The 22069-nt window shown below is 45.9% G+C and overlaps 1 protein-coding gene across 4 annotated transcripts in view; it reads left to right on the forward strand.

The window, feature by feature from the left end:
• Positions 1-22069, forward strand: part of syne3 (spectrin repeat containing, nuclear envelope family member 3) — a 147609-nt gene that overhangs the window by 69846 nt on the left and 55694 nt on the right. For all 4 annotated transcript variants that reach the window (XM_078234585.1, XM_078234588.1, XM_078234586.1 and 1 more), the window contains exons 8-9: positions 5608-5782; positions 6049-6231. In XM_078234585.1, the coding sequence (XP_078090711.1) occupies positions 5608-5782; positions 6049-6231 (358 nt within the window). The remainder of the gene's footprint in view (positions 1-5607; positions 5783-6048; positions 6232-22069) is intronic.

Here is a 22069-nt window from a genome sequence, read left to right on the forward strand (position 1 = left end):
AATTGTAGCAAGACTTCCATTTTCTTCAACTCCTTTCAATAAAAGCCAACATGCCATTTGGCTTCCTAATTACCTGCTGTACCTGCTAACTTCCTATATTTCCTGTTTGCATGCACCCAAGTATCAACATTTATAATTTAGACATCTTTTCATAAGTATTCATCTTTTCTATTCTTAGTACCGAAATAGTGAACCCCTCACATTTCTACATTATACTCCATTTGGCACCTTGTTGTCCACTTATTTAACCTCTTCATATCTCTTTGCAGCCTCTTTGTGTCCTCCTCGCACCTTTTTTAAATTAATTTATGGATATGGCCATCACAGGCAAGGCCAGCATTTATTGTCTGTCCCTAGTTGCCCATGAGATATAGAATAACTTACTTGACCTTGCTGTCTCAATTTATCTGTTGCAGATGCATCTATCCATGATGACATTGGTATAATTTTCCATTGCACAGTCGTCTTGAAAATCAAGTCCTGGTTTCTGAGGTCACTCCACCACATGTCATACTACCCCTGTGCTCAGTGGCATTTCTTAAGAACAGAAAGTTTTGGTGTCCTAACAGCTGATTGCAGCCTCTGGATAGTGCTGTGTAGCAAGTCCAAAAAGCATAAACCAACGTAGTTCACTCAGAGGCAATTAGTGTCAGATTTTATTTTGCTATTTCCATCAGCAATTAGTGTCAGATTTTATTTTGCTATTTCCATCAGGAGTGGACGGAATGAAACATAAGCTTTGTTGGCGTTGAGAAGTTTAATGGTGATGTTGTGCGAGTGACTTCTTCCTCATTATTAAATACAAGGGATTCTTCTGATATAAGTACATAAGAAATAGGAGCAGGAGTAGGCCATCTAGCCCCTCGAACCTGCCCCGCCATTCAATAAGATCATGGCTGATCTGATAGTGGTTTAGTTCCACTGACCCGCCCGCTCCCCATAACCCTTAATTCCCTTATTGATCAGAAATCTATCTACCTGTGTCTTAAACAAATTTAACGAGGTAGCCTCCACTGCTTCAATGGGCAGAAAATTCCAAAGATTCACTACCCACTGAGAGAAGAAGTTCCTCCTCAATTCTGTTCTAAACTTTATAAATGACCTGGATGAGGAAGTGGAAGGATGGGTTGGCAAGTTTGCTGATGACATAAAGGTTGGAGGTGTTGTGGATAGTGTAGAGGGATGTCAGCAGTTGCAACGAGACATAGATAAGATGCAAGACTGGGCGGAGAGGTGGCAGATGGACTTCAACCCAGATAAGTGTGTGGTGGTTCATTTTGGCAGGTCGAATAGGATGGAAGAATATAATATTAAGGGTAAGACGCTTGCCAGTGTGGAAGAACAGAGGGATCTTGGGGTCCGGGTTCATAGGTCGCTCAAAGCGGCGTCGCAGGTAGAGGCTGTGGTTAAGAAGGCGTATGGAATACTGGCCTTCATCAATAGAGGAATTGAGTTTAGAAATCGGGAGATAATGCTGCAGCTGTATAGGACCCTGGTCAGACCCCACCTGGAGTACTGTGACCAGTTCTGGTCGCCTCATTACAGAAAGGATGTGGAAGCCATAGAACGGGTGCAGAGGAGATTTACGAGGATGCTGCCGGGATTAAGTGGTATGCCTTATGAGGATAGGTTGAGAGAGCTAGGTCTATTCTCCCTGGAGAGGCGAAGGATGAGAGGTGACCTGATAGAGGTGTATAAGATGTTGAGAGGTATTGATAGAGTGGATTCTCAGAGGCTTTTACCCAGGGCTGAAATGGTTGTCACGAGAGGCCACAGGTTTAGGGTGCTGGGGAGTAGGTATAGAGGAGATGTTAGGGGTAAGTTTTTCACTCGGAGGGTGGTGGGTGCGTGGAATCGGCTGCCAGTAGTGGTGGTGGAAGCGGATTCGATTGAGCCTTTTAAGAGACTTTTGGATAGGTTCATGGAGGTTAGTAAGATAGAGGGTTATAGATGAGCCTAGAAGGTAAGGAAATTGTTCGGCGCAACTTGTGGGCCGAAGGGCCTGTTTGTGCTGTAGCTTTTCTATGTTCTATGTTCTAAACTGACTGCCCCTTATTTTGAGGCTGTGTCCTCTAGTTCTTGTTTCCTTTCTAAGTGGAAAGAATCTCTCTGCCTCTACCCTGTCTAGCCCCTTCATTATCTTATATGTCTCTGTAAGATCTCCCCTCGGCCTTCTAAACTCCAATGAGTACAGGCCCAATCTACTCAATCTCTCCTCATTAGCTAACCCCCTCACCTCTGGTATTAACCTGGTGAACCTTCTCTGTACTCCCTCCAAGGCCAATATATCCTTTTGCAAACAAGGGGACCAAAATTGCACACACTACTCTAGTTGTGGCCTCACCAATACCATCGACAATTGCAGCAAGACCTCCCTGCTTTTATACTCCATCCCCTTCGCGATAAAGGCCAACATTCCATTTGCCTTCTTGATCACCTGCTGCACCTGCAAACTGAGTTTTTGCGATTCATGCACAAGGACCCCCAGGTCCCTCTGCACAGTAGCATGTTGTAATTTTTCACCATTTAAATAATAGTCCATTTTACTATTATTCCTTCCAAAGTGGATAACCTCACACTTGTCAACGTTATACTCCATCTGCCAGATCCTCGCCCACTCACTTAGCCTATCCAAATCTCTCTGCAGACTTTCCGCATCCTCCACACAATTCGCTTTCCCACTCATCTTTGTGTCATCCGCAAACTTTGTTACCCTACACTCGGTCCCCTCCTCCAGATCGTCTATGTATATGGTAAACAGTTGAGGCCCCAGCACCGATCCCTGCGGCACGCCACTAGTCACCAACTGCCAACCAGAAAAGCACCCATTTATTCCAACTCTCTGCTTCCTGTTAGATAGCCAATCCTCAATCCACGCTAACACTTTACCCCCAACTCCGTGTACCTTAATCTTCTGCAGCAACCTTTTGTGAGGCACCTTATCGAACGCCTTCTGGAAATCCAAAAACACCACATCCACCGGTTCCCCTCTGAAAACCGCACTCGTTGCATCTCCAGTAAATTCGTCAAACACGACTTTCCCTTCATGAATCCATGCTGCGTCTGCTTGATCGAACCATTTTTTTCCAGGTGTCCTATTTCTTCTTTAATGATGGATTCCAGCAATTTCCCAACTACGGACGTTAAGCTAACCGGCCTGTAGTTACCCGCCTTTTGTCTACCTCCTTTTTTAAACAGTGGCGTCACATTAGCTGTTTTCCAATCAGCCGGCACTTCCCCAAAGTCCAGCGAATTTTGATAAATGATAACCAACGCATCTGCTATTACTTCTGCCATTTCTTTCAGTACCCTGGGATGCATTCCATCCGGGCCCGGGGACTTGTCTACCTTTAGTCCCATTAGCCTACCAAGCACTACCTCTTTAGCAATAGTAATCGTTTTAAGGACCTCACCCCCTACAGTCCCACGACTGTCAATTTTTGGTAAGCTATTTGTGTCCTCCACTGTGAAGACCGACACAAAAAACTTGTTTAAGGCCTCGGCCATTTCCTCGTTTCCCATTATTAAATCCTCCTTCTCGTCTTCTAAGGGTCCAACATTTACTTTGCTACTCTTTTCCTTTTTATATATTTGTAAAAACTTTTACTATCAGTTTTTATATTTTGTGCTAGTTTCGTTTCATAATCTATCTTTCCTTTCTTTATCGCTTTCTTAGTAGTTCTTTGTTGTTTTTTAAAGCTTTCCCAATCTTCTAATTCCCCACTAGTTTTGGCCACTCTGTACGCATCGGTTTTTAATTTAATACTCTCCTTTATTTCCTTAGTTATCCATGGCTGGTTATCCCTTTTCTTACATTCCTTCTTTATCACAGGAATATATTTTTGCTGAGTACTGAGAAAAATCTTAAAAATCCACCACTGTTGCTCAGCTGTCCTACCAACTAGTCTGCGCTCCCTATTGTATTCTGCCCTCATCCTATTGTACTCCCCTCTGTTCAAGCAGAGGACACTGGTTTGGGACCCTAATTTCTAACCCTCCATTTGTATTAGAAATTCAACCATATTGTGATCACTCATTCCAAGAGGATCCCTCACAAGAAGATCATTAATTTTACCTGTCTCATTACACAGCCTCAACCGGGATATTGGGTTCATGTCCCACTATTTGTAACCCCCACAGAGTTTTACTGGCTGTCTTGTCTGGAGACAATACACATCTTTTTAGCCTGTCTTGATGCTCTCTCCACTCATGTTGTTTTGTTTCTTAAAGACTTGATTAGTTGTAAGTATTCGCATTCCAACCATTATTCATGTAAATTGAGTTTGTGTCTTTATATGCTCTGTTTGTGAACAGAATTCCCACTCACCTGAAGAAGGGGCTTGCAGCTCCGAAAGCTTGTGTGGCTTTTGCTACCAAATAAACCTGTTGGACTTTAACCTGGTGTTGTTAAACTTCTTACTGTGTTTACCCCAGTCCAACGCCGGCATCTCCACATCATCATTACACAGGACCAGATCCAAGATAACTCGCTCCCTCGTAGGTTCTGTGACATACTGTTCGAGGAAACTATCCCGGCAGCATTCTAAGAACTCTTCCTCAAGTCCACCACGTCCGACTTGAGTCAACCAATCAATATGCAGGTTAAAATCCCCCATGATTATTGCTGTTCCGTTTTTGCACGCATCCATTATTTGCTTGTTTATAGCCCGACCCACCTCACAGTTATTATTTGGAGGCCTATAGCCCACGCCCACCAGTGACTTTCTCCCCTTACTATTCCTTATCTCCACCCACAACGATTCCACATTCTGCTCCTTCGAGCCTATATCGTCTCTCACTACCGCCCTGATGTTATCTTTAATTAACAAAAGCTACCCCACCTCCCTTTCCTTCCTGTCTATCCTTCCGAAATGTCTGATACCCCTGGATATTCAGTTCCCAGTCCTGGTCACCCTGCAACCACGTTTCTGTAATGGCCACTCGATCATACCCATTTGTACTGATTTGTGCCATCAACCCATTCACTTTGTTTCGAATGCTACGTGCATTCAGGTAAAGTTACTTTATGCTAGCCTTTATATGGAACTGATTTGTTAGTGCATTCTTTTGATTGCCCGCTCTGTCCCTACCTGTTGCAAACTGGTTATCCTTCCCCAGACCATCTCCTTGCTCTGCGTTGACCAGCTCCCTTCTTGTGTTTGTCACCTTTTTTACTCTGCCTGAACCCTTGACTCCTTTAACTCGATGAATGTCCTCATCATTAACCTGCACTCGTACCCTCTCCTTTACCTTTGATTTTGTAATTCCCCATACCCCTAAACCCCCCCCCTATTTACTAGCTGCACAATGTTTGACCAGCGTTGTGACGTTTACTGGTGATGGTTTGACATATGCTTCTAATGTCAGTCGATGCACAACTCACTGGATCAGTTAAACACGACCCAAATGTCGCTCTTTGTTCAATGTCAGATCAACATTGAATTGTATCTCACGCCCAATGCCTATGACAGCACAATCAAGCAGATGCATTTGTATAGTCAGGAGCTGTTATTCAAACCTCTGTAAAATACATTACTGTCGTTTTATTCCCCCAATTTGTGATGGTTAAAGATTCAGTGGCTCAGAACCTGAGTTTCTGTGTTTCAGAGTAAAAGGACAGATTGCAAAGAGGTGCAGTCACCTTGGGGCAAGACTACGGTGCAGCTTCCAGGAGGCGTTACAAGTCTTTCAGGAATGGAGGAGCAGCACTCGGAACCTGCTACACTTGTCGCTTGACACCAAAGATGGAGCACTGACCAGGACTTATCTACAGAGCATTGAGGTAGATGACAGTGTGGTTTGAGAGATCTGGGGAAGACCGACCAGATGACTGGGTGAGATGGGAGGAGGTGGGGTCCGGGGGAAGACTGACCAGATGACTGAGTGATGTGGGGTTCGGGCGGACTGGCCACCCACTGCAGACCTCCCCCGACGCTGATTGCGATTCTGACGAAGTTATGGCCCAAGAGCCAAAGTTGCTGAGGATAATGGCAGAAATTCTCCTGGTATGACACAACCTGAAGACTCACCTTTGGTTCTTTTTCTCAGGACCACCTTACTCGTGGCAACAATCTAAAAGTCCAACTTGACACGTTTCAGGGACTAGAGGGAGTATTGAGCAGGATCTATGGCGAAGAACAAACTGCAGCCTTTGAGTCTGAACTAAAGGAGGCTGTTCAGCAACGGAAATTCCTCACTGATGGCCTGTTACAGAGGAGGAGAGAGTTGCAGGTAATTATACAATTGCTATCAATATTAATGAGCAGCCACCAGTCCATACTCCACACTGAGGGAGATTGCAGGATCTGTGTTCCTTATTGAATGTCAGGGACAGGGTGCAGCTGATGGATCATACATAGGAAATAAGACTTGGGAGCAAGGGTGACTGTTAGCGTTTCAAACCTGAACTCCATTCGCTACTTGTGTTCCAAACATTTTCCTTTCGGTCCCATAACCTTTGGCTCCTTTGTCTACCAAAAATCTATTGAACTCGGTCTTGAATAATTTCAATTATTCAGCCATCATTGCTCCCTAGGGAAGGGAATTCATTGTCTAACAAGCCTCCGAAGAGGAAAGAAATTTTCCTCTCAATTATAAAAGGGAGACCTCTGTTTTAAAAAAAACTGTGTCTCCATCTTTAGTCTCCCTCCACTTTCCCCCACAAGTCACATAATTCCTACAGTGCAAAAGGAGGCCATTCAGCCCATCTAGCCTGCACAATCCCACCCAGGCCCCATCCACGTAACCCCATGTATCTACCCTCTGAGTCCCCCTGACACTAAGGGGCAATTTAGCATGGCCATTCAACCTAACCTACATATCTTTGGAGTGTGGGACGAAACCGGAGCACCTGGAGGAAACCCATGCAGACACAGGGAGAATGTGCAAATTCCACACAGTCACCCGAGACCGGAATTGAACCCGGGTCCCTGGTATTGAGGGGCAGCAGTGCTAACCACTGTGCCACCATGCCGCCCAAACCATCATTGATAGTTTCATGGTCGTCATTACTGGTACCAGCATTCAATGCCGGATTTTAGTATCCTTTCAGCATCCACCCTATCAAGTCCAGTCAGGATCTTTTATGATTTGATTTGATTTATTATTGTCACATGTATTAGTACACAGTGAAAAGTGTTGTTTCTTGCGCACTATACAGACAAAGCATACTGTTCCTAGAGAAGGAAATGCAAAATGTAGTTTTACAGTCATAGCTAGGATGTAGAGAAAAATCAACTTAATGCAAGGTAGGTCCATTCAAAAGTCTGATGGCAGCAAGAAAGAAGCTGTTTTTGAGTTGGTTGGTATGTGATCTCAGACTTTTGTATCTTTTTCCGACCTGGAAGAAGGTGGAAGGGAGTATGTCCGGGGTGTTGGCAAATTGAAGGCCCTGGCTTCTAAGGCATTTTCCCGTGCACTGGGAGCCGGTGTAGGGAAATCCCCAGCCTGGGGGCTGCAGGTCCCACGAGGACGGCTGGTCCGGGTGGCTGGTCCAGTTTCAGGTCGGGGTCTCCAAGGACCTAAGGATCGCAAAATCTATAAGAGATTGAATTAAAGCATTGTTAGAGAGTTTGAAAGAAAGAGAATGAAGTTTTAGAAGCATAGAATGAGAGTAAAAGATAGAATTAGAAGGTATGCTGGGCACTGCATGCAAGAAGTCGCCTCGCCCCGGCACTATCTTGAATCAGAATGACCAATGTTTCAATAAGATCGCCTCTCATCCTTCTGAACGTAATGGATCCAGGCTCAGCCTGTTCAACCTTTCATCTTAGATAAACCCTTCATCTTGGGAATTCATTGAGTGAACCTTCCCTGAACTGCCTTTTAACACATTTATATAATTATTTACATAAGGTGACCATAAGTGTGCACAGTATTTCAGACGTGGTCTCACCAAGTCCTGTATTGCTGCAATAAAAAAGTTTTGCCTTCCATTCCCTTGGCAAGAAATGCCAGTATTCCATTTGTCTTCCTAATCACTTGCTGTCCCTGCAAACTAACTTTAGTGATTAATGCTCGAAGTTCGAGGTATTATTTGAACTTAAATTCCAATTTTGTTTATTTCAGACTTCAATCATTTCGGCAACAGGATATATTTTGGTGAAGTGAATCAGGAAATTTTAATAAGTTATAGATGAATACTTGGGCAGGATTTGAAGAGCGTACTATGACTGTTGCTTTCTGCTTCTGCAAACAAACTTTTGTTTCAAACTTGACCCATGCCTTGGTCAGTGCTTATTAAGAACATAAGAGCATAAGAAATAGGAGCAGGAGTAGGCCATCTAGCCCCTCGAGCCTGCCCCGCCATTCAATAAGATCATGGCTGATCTGACGTGGATCAGTACCACTTACCCGCCTGATCCCCATAACCCTTAATTCCCTTACCGATCAGGAATCCATCCATCCGCGCTTTAAACATATTCAGCGAGGTAGCCTCCACCACCTCAGTGGGCAGAGAATTCCAGAGATTCACCACCCTCTGGGAGAAGAAGTTCCTCCTCAACTCTGTCTTAAACCGACCCCCCTTTATTTTGAGGCTGTGTCCTCTAGTTTTAACTTCCTTACTAAGTGGAAAGAATCTCTCCGCCTCCACCCTATCCAGCCCCCGCATTATCTTATAAGTCTCCATAAGATCCCCCCTCATCCTTCTAAACTCCAACGAGTACAAACCCAATCTCCTCAGCCTCTCCTCATAATCCAAACCCCTCATCTCCGGTATCAACCTGGTGAACCTTCTCTGCACTCCCTCCAATGCCAATATATCCTTCCTCATATAAGGGGACCAATACTGCACACAGTATTCCAGCTGCGGCCTCACCAATGCCCTGTACAGGTGCATCAAGACATCCCTGCTTTTATATTCTATCCCCCTCGCAATATTGGCCAACATCCCATTTGCCTTCTTGATCACCTGTTGTACCTGCAGACTGGGCTTTTGCGTCTCAAGCACAAGGACCCCCAGGTCCCTTTGCACGGTAGCATGTTTTAATTTGTTTCCATTGAGATAGTAATCCCATTTGTTATTATTTCCTCCAAAGTGTATAACCTCGCATTTCTCAACGTTATACTCCATTTGCCATATCCTCGCCCACTCACTCAGCCTGTCCAAATCTCTCTGCAGATCTTCTCCGTCCTCCACACGATTCACTTTTCCACTTATCTTTGTGTCGTCTGCAAACTTCGTTACCCTACACTCCGTCCCCTCCTCCAGATCATCTATATAAATGGTAAACAGTTGCGGCCCGAGTACCGATCCCTGCGGCACGCCACTAGTTACCTTCCTCCAACCGGAAAAACACCCATTTATTCCGACTCTTTGCTTCCTGTCGGATAGCCAGTCCCCAATCCACTTTAACACACTACCCCCAACTCCGTGTGCCCTAATCTTCTTCAGCAGCCTTTTATGGGGTACCTTATCAAACGCCTTTTGGAAATCCAAAAACACCGCATCCACCGGTTCTCCTCCATCAACCGCCCTAGTCACATCTTCATAAAAATCCAACATGTTCATCAAGCACGACTTTCCCCTCATGAATCCATGCTGCGTCTGATTGATCGAACCATTTCTATCCAGATGCCCTGCTATCTCCTCTTTAATAATGGATTCCAGCATTTTCCCTACTACAGACGTTAAGCTGACCGGCCTATAGTTACCCGCCTTTTGTCTCCTTCCTTTTTTAAACAGCGGCGTAACATTAGCCGTTTTCCAATCAACCGGCACTACCCCAGAATGCAACGGGTTTTGATAAATAATCATTAACGCATCCACTATTACCTCTGACATTTCTTTCAATACCCTGGGATGCATTCCATCCGGACCCGGGGACTTGTCCACCTTCAGTCCCATTAGTCTACCCAGCACTGCCTCTCTGGTAACATTAATCGTATTAAGTATTTCTCCTGCTGCCAACCCTCTATCGTTAATATTTGGCAAACTATTTGTGTCCTCCACCGTGAAGACCGACACAAAAAACTTATTTAAAGACTCAGCCATATCCTCATTTCCCACTATTAACTCCCCCCTCTCGTCCTCCAAGGGTCCAACATTCACTCTAGCCACTCTATTCCTTTTTATATATTTATAAAAACTTTTACTATCATTTTTTTATATTAATTGCTAGCCTAGCTTCATAGTCTATCCTTCCTTTCTTTATCGCTTTCTTAGTCTCTCTTTGTTGTTTCTTAAATTTTTCCCAATCACTTGTTTCTCCACTATTTTTGGCCACTCTGTACGCAGCTGTTTTTATTTTAATACTCTCCTTTATTTCCTTCGTTATCCACGGCTGGTTCTCCCTTTTCTTACAATCCTTGTTTTTTGCTGGAATATATTTTTGCTGAGAACTGAAAAGGATCTCCTTAAAAATCCTCCACTGTTCCTCAGCTATCCTACCTGCCAGCCTGCTCTCCCAGTCTACCTTAGCCAATTCATCCCTCATCCTATCATATTTCCCTCTGTTCAAACAGAGGACACTGGTTTGGGACCAAACTTTCTCCTCTTCCATCTGAATCAGAAATTCGACCATATTGTGGTCACTAGACCCAAGAGGGTCCTTCACAATAAGATCCTTAATTCTACCTACCTCGTTACACAATACCAGATCCAAAATAGCTCGTTCCCTCGTCGGTTCCGTAACATGCTGTTCAAGGAAACTAGCCCGACAGCATTCTAAGAACTCTTCCTCCATTCCACCCTTACCGACTTGAGTCTGCCAGTCAATGTGCATGTTGAAGTCCCCCATGATTATTGCCGTTCCGTTTTTACACGCATCCCTTATCTGCTTGTTTATAGCCCTCCCTACCTCAACATTATTATTTGGGGGCCTATATACCACACCTACTAGTGTCTTTCTCCCTCTACTATTCCTCATCTCTACCCATAATGATTCCACGTTTTGTTCCTCAGAACCTATGTCATCCCTCAGTACTACCCTGATATTATCTCTTATTAATAGCGCGACCCCACCACCTTTTCCTTCCTGTCTATTCTTCCTAAACGCCTGATACCCCTGGATATTCATCTCCCAGTCCTGGTCACCTTTCAGCCACGTTTCTGTAATGGCCACCAGATCGTACCCACTTGTGCTGATTTGCACCATCAACTCATTTACCTTGTTCCGAATGCTTCGTGCATTCAGGCAAAGTGTCCTTATTCCAGCTTTTATCTGGACCCGCTTTGATGAGTCGCGAACACCCTCTCCCTCTACTCCCTTATCTAAATTACCGCCTTCATTCACTTGCACCCTCCCCATTACCATTAATTTTGTAATTCCCCTTACCCCTGCATCCTCCCCCCCATCAATTAGTTCCTTGATCCTAGTCAACTCTTCTAGCTCCCCTCCCCCCACCTATCTAGTTTAAATTCTCCCCAGTAGCCTTAGCCAACCTACCGGCCAGGATATTGGTCCCCGTGTGATTCAAGTTCCACCCGTTTTTTGTATACAGATCACCCCTGCCCCTAAAGAGGTCCCAATGGTCCAGGAACCTGAATCCCTGCCCCCTGCACCAGTCCCTCAGCCACACATTCATCTTCCACCTCACTCCATTCCTGCCCTCACCTTCCCGTGGCACAGGCAGTAATCCTGAGATTACTACCTTTGCTTTCCTCTTTCTCAGCTGTCTCCCTAATTCCCTGTACTCCCTTTTCATGACCCCTTCTCCCTTCCTACCCACATCAGCGGTACCAATATGTACCGCTACCTCAGGCTCCTCTCCCTCCCACCTCAGGATTTCCGGGACGCGACTAGCGACATCCTGGATCCCGGCCCCAGGGAGGCAGACCACCATGCGAGAATCCCGCCTACCTCCGCAGAAACGCCTGTCTGTCCCCTTCACCATCGAGTCCCCGATTAATACCGCCTTCCTCCTCTTTTCCTTAGCCCTCTGAGTTACAGGGCTGGACTCCACTGCGGAGACACGGCCACTGCTGCTTCCCCCAGGCGGGCTGTCCCCCCCAGCAGTACTCAAGCAGGCGTACTTGTTGTGCAGGGGCAAATCCACTGGGGTGCTCTCAACCACCCTAGCCTTACCCTTCCTGGCCGTCACCCACTTGGCCGCCTCCCGTGGCCCTGGTGTGACCACCTGATGATAGCTCTTGTCTATCACCTCCTCATTCTCCCTCATCAGCCTAAGATCCTCGAGCTGCAGTTCCAACTCCCTAACACGGTCCCTCAGGAACCGCAGCTCGACACACCCCTCACAGATGTGGATGTCCGGGAGGCCAGATGCCTCCAGGACCTCCCACATCCTACACTGGGAACAACACACTGGTTTCACACTCATACTGGACACTTTATGTCAAGTAAGACAGTGAAAGATAATAAGAATGTAAGGAAACAAAAACTCACCCCTGCTCGTCCAAGCCCTGTGAGCCAAAGCCCTGACAGCTCACTCAACTTCCCACTCACGATGCTGCCCGCTGTATACTTTGGTGCGCTTTTAAACCCTCCAAAAACTTCCCCAGGCCTCTCCTGGCCCGACTTCCGGTTTTGAACAAAACCTCCGATTTTAAACCCAAAATTAACTGAAAAAATAAATAATTAATTAAAGTCAGAAAACCCACTCTCTTACCCTCAGCCTGCTCCTGGGAACAATATTAACTCATTCCAAGCCACAATCCATACTGTGATCAGAGCTATTCCATTCTGATTGCTCTAAATGAGGTGAGACTGTTTCTTAATTGGTTTAAAGGGTGCATGATCAATCTGTGATTGGTTTCCTGAGGGTGATGGACACCTATTGATTTCATTTCCCATTGGGCCCCGATTGACCTTCTCATATGTCAATGACTCATGGGACTATCCTTCTCATAGAGTCATAGAGGTTTACATAGAGGTGGAGTGCCCCAGGGATCTGTTCTGGGACCCTTGCTGTTTGTCATTTTCATAAATGACCTGGATGAGGAAGTGGAGGGATGGGTTGGTAAGTTTGCTGACGACACCAAGGTAGGTGGTGTTGTGGATAGTTTGGAGGGATGTCAGAAGTTGCAGCGAGACATAGATAGAATGCAAGACTGGGCGGAGAAGTGGCAGATGGACTTCAACCCGGATAAGTGTGTAGTGATCCATTTTGGCAGATCCAATGGGATGGAGCAGCAGTATAAAATGAAGGGTACCATTCTTAGCAGTGTAGAGGATCAGAAGGACCTTGGGGTCCGGGTCCATAGGACTCTTAAATCGGCCTCGCAGGTGGAGGATGCGGTCAAGAAGGCGTATGGCGTACTAGCCTTCATTAATCGAGGGATTGAGTTTAGGAGTCGGGAGATAATGCTGCAGCTTTATAGGACCCTGGTTAGACCCCACTTGGAGTACTGCGCGCAGTTCTGGTCACCTCATTACAGGAAAGATGTTGAAGCCATTGAAAGGGTGCAGAGGAGATTTACAAGGATGTTGCCTGGATTGGGGGGCATGCCTTATGAGGATAGGTTGAGGGAGCTTGGTCTCTTCTCCCTGGAGAGACGAAGGATGAGAGGTGACCTGATAGAGGTTTACAAGATGTTGAGGGGTCTGGATAGGGTGGACTCTCAGAGGCTATTTCCAAGGGCTGAAATGGTTGCTACGAGAGGACACAGGTTTAAGGTGCTGGGGGGTAGGTACAGGGGGGATGTCAGGGGTAAGTTTTTCACTCAGAGGGTGGTGGGTGGGTGGAATCGGCTGACGTCGGTGGTGGTGGAGGCAAACTCGTTGGGGTCTTTTAAGAGACTTCTGGATGAGTACATGGGATTTAATGGGATTGAGGGCTATAGATAGGCCTAGAGGTGGGGATGTGATCGGCGCAACTTGTGGGCCGAAGGGCCTGTTTGTGCTGTGACTTTCTATGTTCTATGTTCTATGTTCTATGTACAACATGGAAACAGGCCCTTCGGCCCAACTTGTCCATGTTGCCCTTTATTTTAAACCCCTAAGCTAATCCCAATTGCCCGCATTTGACCCATATCCCTCTATACCCATCTTATCCATGTAACTATTTAAATGCTTTTTAAAAGACAAAATTGTACCCGCCTCTACTACTACCTCTGGCAGCTTGTTCCAGACACTCACCACCCTCTGTGTGAAAAAATTGTCCCTCTGGACACTTTTGTATCTCTCGCCTCTCACCTTAAACCTATGCCCTCTAGTTTTAGACTCCCCTACCTTTGGGAAAAGTTATTGACTATCTACCTTGTCTATGCCCCTCATTATTTTATAGACCTCTATAAGGTCACCCCTCAGCCTCTTACGCTCCAGAGAAAAAAGTCCCAGTCTATTCAGCCTCTCCTTATAACTCAAACCATCAAGTTCCAGTAACATCCTAGTAAATCTTTTCTGCACTCTTTCTAGTTTAATAATATCCTTTCTATAATAGGGTGACCAGAACTGCACACAGTATTCCAAGTGTGGCCTTACCAATGTCTTGTACAACTTCAACAAGACATTCCAACTCCTGTACTCAATGTTCTGACCGATGAAACCAAGCATGCCGAATGCCGCCTTCACCACTCTGTCCGCCTGTGACTCCACTTTCAAGGAGCTATGAACATGTACGCCTAGATCGCTTTGTTCTGTAACTCTCCCCACTGCCGTACCATTAACTGAGTAAGTCCTGCCCTGGTTCAATCTATCAAAATGCATCACCTCGCATTTGTCTAAATTAAACTCCATCTGCCACTAGCCCAATTGATCAAGATCCCATTGCAATCGGAGATAACTTTCTTCACTGTCCACTATGCCACCAATCTTGGTGTCATCTGCAAACTTACTAACTATACCTCCTATATTCTCATCCAAGAAGCCAATTTTGTATCCATTTAGATACCTCACCCTGGATTCCGTGAGATTTAACCTTATGCAACAACCTACCATATGGTACCTTGTCAAAGGCCTTGCTAAAGACCATGTAGACAACATCAACTGCACTGCCCTCATCTACCTTCTTGGTTACCCCTTCAAAAAACTCCATCAAATTTGTGAGACATGATTTTCCACTCTCAAAGCCATACTGACTGTCCCTAATCAGTTCTTGCATCTCTAAATGCCTGTAGATCCTGTCTCTCAAAATATCTTCCAACAACTTGCCCACCACAGATGTGAGGCTCACCGGCCTGTTGTTCCCAGGCTTTTCCTTTTTAAACAAAGGCACAACATTTGCCACTCTCCAATCTTCAGGCACCACACCCATGTCTTTAAGGTTTGTTCCTGTAACATAGAACATTACAGCGCAGTACAGGCCCTTCGGCCCTCGATGTTGCGCCGACCAGTGGTACCAATCTAAAGCCCCTCTAATCTACACTATTCCAATATCATCCACATGTTTATCCAATAACCACTTGAACGCTCACAACGTTGACGAGTCCACCACTGCTGCAGGCAGGGCATTCCACGCCCTTACTACTCTCTGAGTAACTTCTTGCTAAAATAAATGATCTTTAATGATATCTTCCTTACTATTTATGTAGGATAGGGCCCCCATAAATAATACCTTGAGCTCATTGTCTGAAACTTTTTAAAATTGGTGCAAGATCCTCGTTAAATCAGACCCTTTATATAGGCCATTTAAGAACATAAGAAATAGGAGCAGGAGTAGGCCATCTAGCCCCTCGAGCCTGCCCCGCCATTCAATAAGATCATGGCTGATCTGACGTGGATCAGTACCACTTACCCGCCTGATCACCATAACCCTTAATTCCCTTACCGATCAGGAATCCGTCCATCCGCGCTTTAAACATGTTCAGCGAGGTAGCCTCCACCACCTCAGTGGGCAGAGAATTCCAGAGATTCACCACCCTCTGGGAGAAGAAGTTCCTCCTCAACTCTGTCATCATTTGATGGGTGATATTTCTTGCTGTGGTTATTTGGAATGATTACTTTGTTTTAAAACAATGGATAGAGTGATAAAGTTGCTTATAACCTTAAAACTAACAAAGGTTACAAAGTTGGTGATACTTAAAAAATTATATAGGTTATGAATGGAACATAAGTGAGATTGGTTTTGACTTTTGCTTTATTTGAAATAAAGCAGCATGTGATATCTGGGAACATAGATTAATCGGTCCAGATGTCTAATTGATCTGAAGGTATCTGTATGGCCCAGAATATTTCATTTAAACAGGCACTTATCAATGTGTTTTTGTTGCGTGAACTGTTCTGCCGTAGTAGGTTTTGTTGTAATTCCAGGAGCGGAGCTGAGCCGGGCCAGAAGGCCTTTGACAAGGCCGCAGAGGAGACTGTTAAATAAGTTAAGAGCCCATAGTGTAAGGGTAAGATCCTGGCATAGATAGAGGATTGGCTGACTGGCAGAAGGCAGAAAGTGGGGATAAAAGGGCACCTGGTGACTAGTGGTGTGCCTCAGGGATCAATGCTGGGATCACAACTTTCCACAATATATATCAATGATTTGGAAGAAGGAACTGAAGGCATTGTTGCTAAGTTTGCAGATGATGCAAAGATATGTAGAGGGACAGGTAGTATTGAGGAAGTAGGGGAGCTGCAGAAGGACTTGGACAGGTTAGGAGAGTGGGCAAAAAAGTGGCAGATGGAATACAATGTGGAAAAGTGTGAGGTTATGCACTTTGGAAGGAGGAATGGAGGCATAGACTATTTTCTAAATGGAGAAATGCTTAGGAAATCAGAAACACAAAGGGAGTTGGGAGTCATTGTTCAAGATTCTCTTAAGGTTAACGTGCAGGTTCAGTCGGCAGTTAGGAAGGCAAATGCAATGTTGGCATTCATGTCAAGAGGGCTAGAATACAAGAGCAGGGATGGACTTCTGAGGCTGTATAAGGCTCTGGTCAGAACCCATTTGGAGTATTGTGAGCAGTTTTGGGTCCCATATCTAAGGAAGGATGTGCTGGCCTTGGAAAGGGTCCAGAGGAGGTTCACAAGAATGATCCCTGGAATGAAGAGCTTGTCGTGTGGGGAACGGTTGAAGACTCTGGGTCTGTACCCGTTGGAGTTTAGAAGGATGAGGGGGGATCGTATTGAAACTTAGAGGATACTGCGAGGCCTGGATAGAGTGGATGTGGAAAGGATGTTTCCACTCGTAGGAAAAACTAGAACCAGAGAGCACATCCTCAGGCTAAAGGGACGATCTTTTAGAGTCATAGAGGTTTACAGCATGGAAACAGGCCCTTCGGCCCAACTTGTCCATGCCGCCCTTTTTTTTAAAACCCCTAAACTAATCCCAATTGCCCACATTTGGCCCATATCCCTCTATACCCATCGTACCTATGTAACTATCTAAATGCTTTTTAAAAGATAAAATTGTACCCGCCTCTATTACTACCTCTGGCAGCTTGTTCTAGACACTCGCCACCCTCTGTGTGAAAAAATTGCCCCTCTGGACACTTTTGTATCTCTCCCCTCTCACCTTAAACCTATGCCCTCTAGTTTTAGACTCCCCTACCTTTAGGAAAAGATATTGACTATCTACCTTGTCTATGCCCCTCATTATTTTATAGACCTCTATAAGGTCACCCGTCAGCCACCTACGCTCCAGAGAAAAAAGTCCCAGTCTATTCAGCCTCTCCTTATAACTCAATCCATCAAGTCCCGGTAGCATCCTAGTAAATCTTTTCTGCACTCGTTCGAGTTTAATAATATCCTTTCTATAATAGGGTGACCAGAATTGCACACAGTATTCCAAGTGTGGCCTTACCAATGTCTTGTACAACTTTAACAAGACGTCCCAACTCCTGTATTCAATGTTCTGACCGATGTAACCAAGCATGCCGAATGCCTTCTTCACCACTCTGTCCACCTGTGACTCCACTTTCAAGGATCAGGGTTAGGGTTAACCCTAACCCTAATGAACATGTATCCCTAGATCTCTTTGTTCTGTAACTCTCCCCAATGTCCTACCATTAAGTGAGTAAGTCCTGCCCTGGTTCAATCTACCAAAATGCATCACCTCGCAATTGTCTAAACTGGAGCTGGAGTTGGATGAACTTAGAATCATTAGGGAGGCAGAGGTGGCCATAGACAGAAGCTTCATGGATATAGTTACTCCAGGAAAGGAAAATAGATGGGTGACAATGAGAGGGGCTGGGAGGAAGCAGTCAGTGCAGGGATCCGCTGTGGTCGTTCCCCTTAGCAACAAGTATTTCGCTTTGGATGCAGTTGAGGGGGACGACATACCAGTGGTGGGCCGCAGTGAGCGGATCTCCAGCACTGAGTCCGTCCCTGTGGCGCGGGAGGGTAAGGGGGAGAGCAGGAGGGCAATAATTATTGGGGACTCGTTAGTTAGAGGGATAGATAGGAGGTTCTGTGGCTGCAAAAGAGACTCACGGATGGTATGTTGCCTACCGGATGCCAAGGTCCGTGACGTCTCGGACCGTGTTTTCCGGATTCTTAAGGGGGAGGGGGAACAGTCACAAGTCGTGGTACACATTGGTACCAACGACATAGGTAAGAGAAGGGACGGGGATTTAAAACAGGAATTTAGGGAGCTGGGTTGGAAGCTGAGAGCCAAGACAAAACATGTGGTCATCTCTGGTACGTTGCCGGTGCCACGTGATAGCGAGTTGAGGAACAGGGAGAGAGTGCAGTTACAAAGAACGAAGAACAATACAGCAGAGGAACAGGCCCTTTGGTCCTCCAAGCCCGCGCTGCTCCCTGGTCCAAACTAGACCATTCTTTTGTATCCCTCCATTCCGACTCCGTTCATGTGGCCATCTAGATAAGTCTTAAACGTTCCCAGTGTGTCCGCCTCCACCACCTTGCCCGGCAGCGCATTCCAGGCCCCCACCACCCTCTGCGTAAAATACGTCCTCCTGATATCCGTGTTAAACCTCCCTCCCCTCACCTTGAACCTATGACCCCTTGTGAACGTCACCACCGACCTGGGAAAAAGCTTCCCAGCGTTCACCATATCTTTAATCGTATGAGGAAAGGCTGAGGGGCTTGAGGTTGTTTTCGTTAGAGAGAAGGTTAAGAGGTGACTTAATAGAGGCATACGAGATGATCAGAGGATTAGATAGGGTGGATAGTGAGAGCCTTTTTCCTCAGATGGTGTTGGCTAGCACGAGGGGACATAGCTTTAAATTGAGGGGTGAGAGATATAGGACAGATGTTAGAGATAGGTTCTTTACTCAGAGAGTAGTAAGGGCGTGGAATGCCCTGCCTGCAGCAGGAGTGGATTCGTCAACATTAAGAGCATTCAAGTGGTGATTGGATAAACATATGGATGATATTGGAATAGTGTAGATTAGAGGGGCTTTAGATTGGTACCACTGGTCGGCGCAACATCGAGGGCCGAAGGGCCTGTACTGCGCTTCTATGTTCTATGCCTTCCATAATTTTATACATCTCTATTAGGTCACCCCTCATCCTCCGTCTTTCCAGTGAGAACAACCCCAGTTTACCCAATCTCTCCTCATAACTAAGCCCCTCCATAACAGGCAATATCCTGGTAAACCTCCTCTGTACTCTCTCCAAAGCCTCCACGTCCTTCTGGTAGTGTGGCGACCAGAACTGGGCACAGTATTCCAAATGCGGCCGAACCAACGTTCTGTACAACCGCAACATCAGACCCCAACTTTTAGACTTTATGCCCCGTCCCATAAAGGCATGCATGCCATATGTCTTATTCAAAGAACAAAGAACAATACAGCACAGGAACAGGCCCTTCGGCCCTCCAAGCCCGCGCCGCTCCCTGGTCCAAACTAGACCATTCTTTTGTATCCCTCCATTCCCACTCCGTTCATATGGCTGTCTAGATAAGTCTTAAACGTTCCCAGTGTGTCCGCCTCCACCACCTTGCCTGGCAGCGCATTCCAGGCCCCCACCACCCTCTGTGTAAAATATGTCCGTCTGATATCTGTGTTAAACCTCCCCCCCTTCACCTTGAACCTATGACCCCTCGTGAACGTCACCACCGACCTGGGGAAAAGCTTCCCACCGTTCACCCTATCTATGCCTTTCATAATTTTATACACCTCTATTAAGTCTCCCCTCATCCTCCGTCTTTCCAGGGAGAACAACCCCAGTTTACCCAATCTCTCCTCATAACTAAGCCCCTCCATACCAGGTAACATCCTGGTAAACCTCCTCTGTACTCTCTCCAAAGCCTCCACGTCCTTCTGGTAGTGTGGCAACCAGAACTGGGCGCAGTATTCCAAATGCGGCCGAACCAACGTTCTATACATCTGCAACATCAGACCCCAACTTTTATACTCTATGCCCCGTCCTATAAAGGCAAGCATGCCATATGCCTTCTTCACCACCTTCTCCACCTGTGACATCACCTTCAAGGATCTGTGGACTTGCAGGTCCCTCTGCGTATCTACACCCTTTATGGTTCTGCCATTTATCGTATAGCTCCCCCGTACGTTAGTTCTACCAAAATGCATCACTTCGCATTTATCTGGATTGAACTCCATCTGCCATTTCTTTGCCCAAATTTCCAGCCTATTTATATCCTTCTGTCGCCTCTGACAATGTTCCTCACTATCTGCAAGCCCTACCAATTTTGTGTCGTCCGCAAACTTGCTGATCACCCCAGTTACACCTTCTTCCAGATCGTTTATATAAATCATAAACAGCAGAGGTCCCAATACAGAGCCCTGCGGGACACCACTAGTCACAGGCCTCCAGCCGGAAAAAGACCCTTCCACTACCACCCTCTGTCTTCTGTGACCAAGCCAGTTCTCCACCCATCTAGCCACCTCCCCCTTTATCCCATGAGATCCAACCTTTTTCACCAGCCTACCATGAGGGACTTTGTCAAACGCTTTACTAAAGTCCATATAGACGACATCCACGGCCCTTCCCTCGTCAACCATGCTCGTCACTTCTTCAAAAAACTCCACCAGGTTAGTGAGGCAAGACCTCCCTCTCACAAAACCATGCTGACTATCGTTAATGAGTTTATTCCTTTCTAAATGCGCATACATCCTATCTCTAAGAATCTTCTCCAACAACGTCCCCACCACGGACGTCAAGCTCACCGGCCTATAATTTCCTGGGTTATCCTTCCTACCCTTCTTAAATAACGGGACCACATTAGCTATCCTCCAATCCTCTGGGACCTCACCTGTGTCCAGTGACGAGACAAAGATTTGCATCAGAGGCCCAGCGATTTCATCTCTCGTCTCCCTGAGCAGCCTTGGATAGATTCCATCAGGCCCTGGGGATTTGTCAGTCTTTATATTCTCTAACAAAGCTAACACTTCCTCCCTTGTAATGGAGATTTTCTCTAACGGTTCAACACTCCCCTCCGAGACACTCCCAGTCAACACATCCCTCTCCTTTGTGAATACCGACGCAAAGTATTCATTTAGGATCTCCCCTACTTCTTTGGGCTCTAAGCATAATTCCCCACTTTTGTCCCTGAGAGGTCCGATTTTTTCCCTGACAACCCTTTTGTTCCTAACGTATGAATAAAATGCCTTGGGATTCTCCTTAATCCTGTCTGCCAAGGACATTTCGTGACCCCTTTTTGCCCTTCTAATTCCTCGTTTGAGTTCTTTCCTACTTTCTTTGTACTCCTCCAGAGCTCCCTCCGTTTTTAGCTGCCTGGACCTAACATACGCCTCTCTTTTCTTTTTGACCAGTCCCTCAATTTCCCTGGTTATCCACGGTTCTCGAATCCTACCCTTCCTATCGTTTTTTACAGGCACATGCCTGTCCTGCAGCCCTAACAACCTGGTGTTGTTAAACTTCTTATTCTGTCAAGAAGCCAATTTAGTACCATTATGATACCTCACCCTGGATACCGTGAGATTTAACTTTATGGAACAACCTACCATGCGGTACCTTGTCAAAGGCCTTGCTAAAGTCCATGTAGACAACATCAACTGCACTGCCCTCATCTCCCTTCTTGGTTACCCTTTCAAAAAACTCATTTAAATTTGTGGGACATGATTTTCCACTCTCAAAGCCATGCTGACTGTCCCTAATCAGTCCTTGCATCTCTAAATGCCTGTAGAACCTGTCTCTCAAAATACCTTCTAACAATTTACCCACCACAGATGTGAGACTCACTGGCCTGTAGTTCCCGGGCTTTTCCCTGCAGCCCTTTTTAAACAAAGGCACAACATTTGCCACTCTCCAATCTTCAGGCACCTCACCTGTGACTATCGATGATTCAAATATCTCGG

Source organism: Mustelus asterias, chromosome 18, assembly GCF_964213995.1.
Source record: "Mustelus asterias chromosome 18, sMusAst1.hap1.1, whole genome shotgun sequence".
Taxonomy (NCBI): Eukaryota; Metazoa; Chordata; class Chondrichthyes; order Carcharhiniformes; family Triakidae; genus Mustelus; species Mustelus asterias.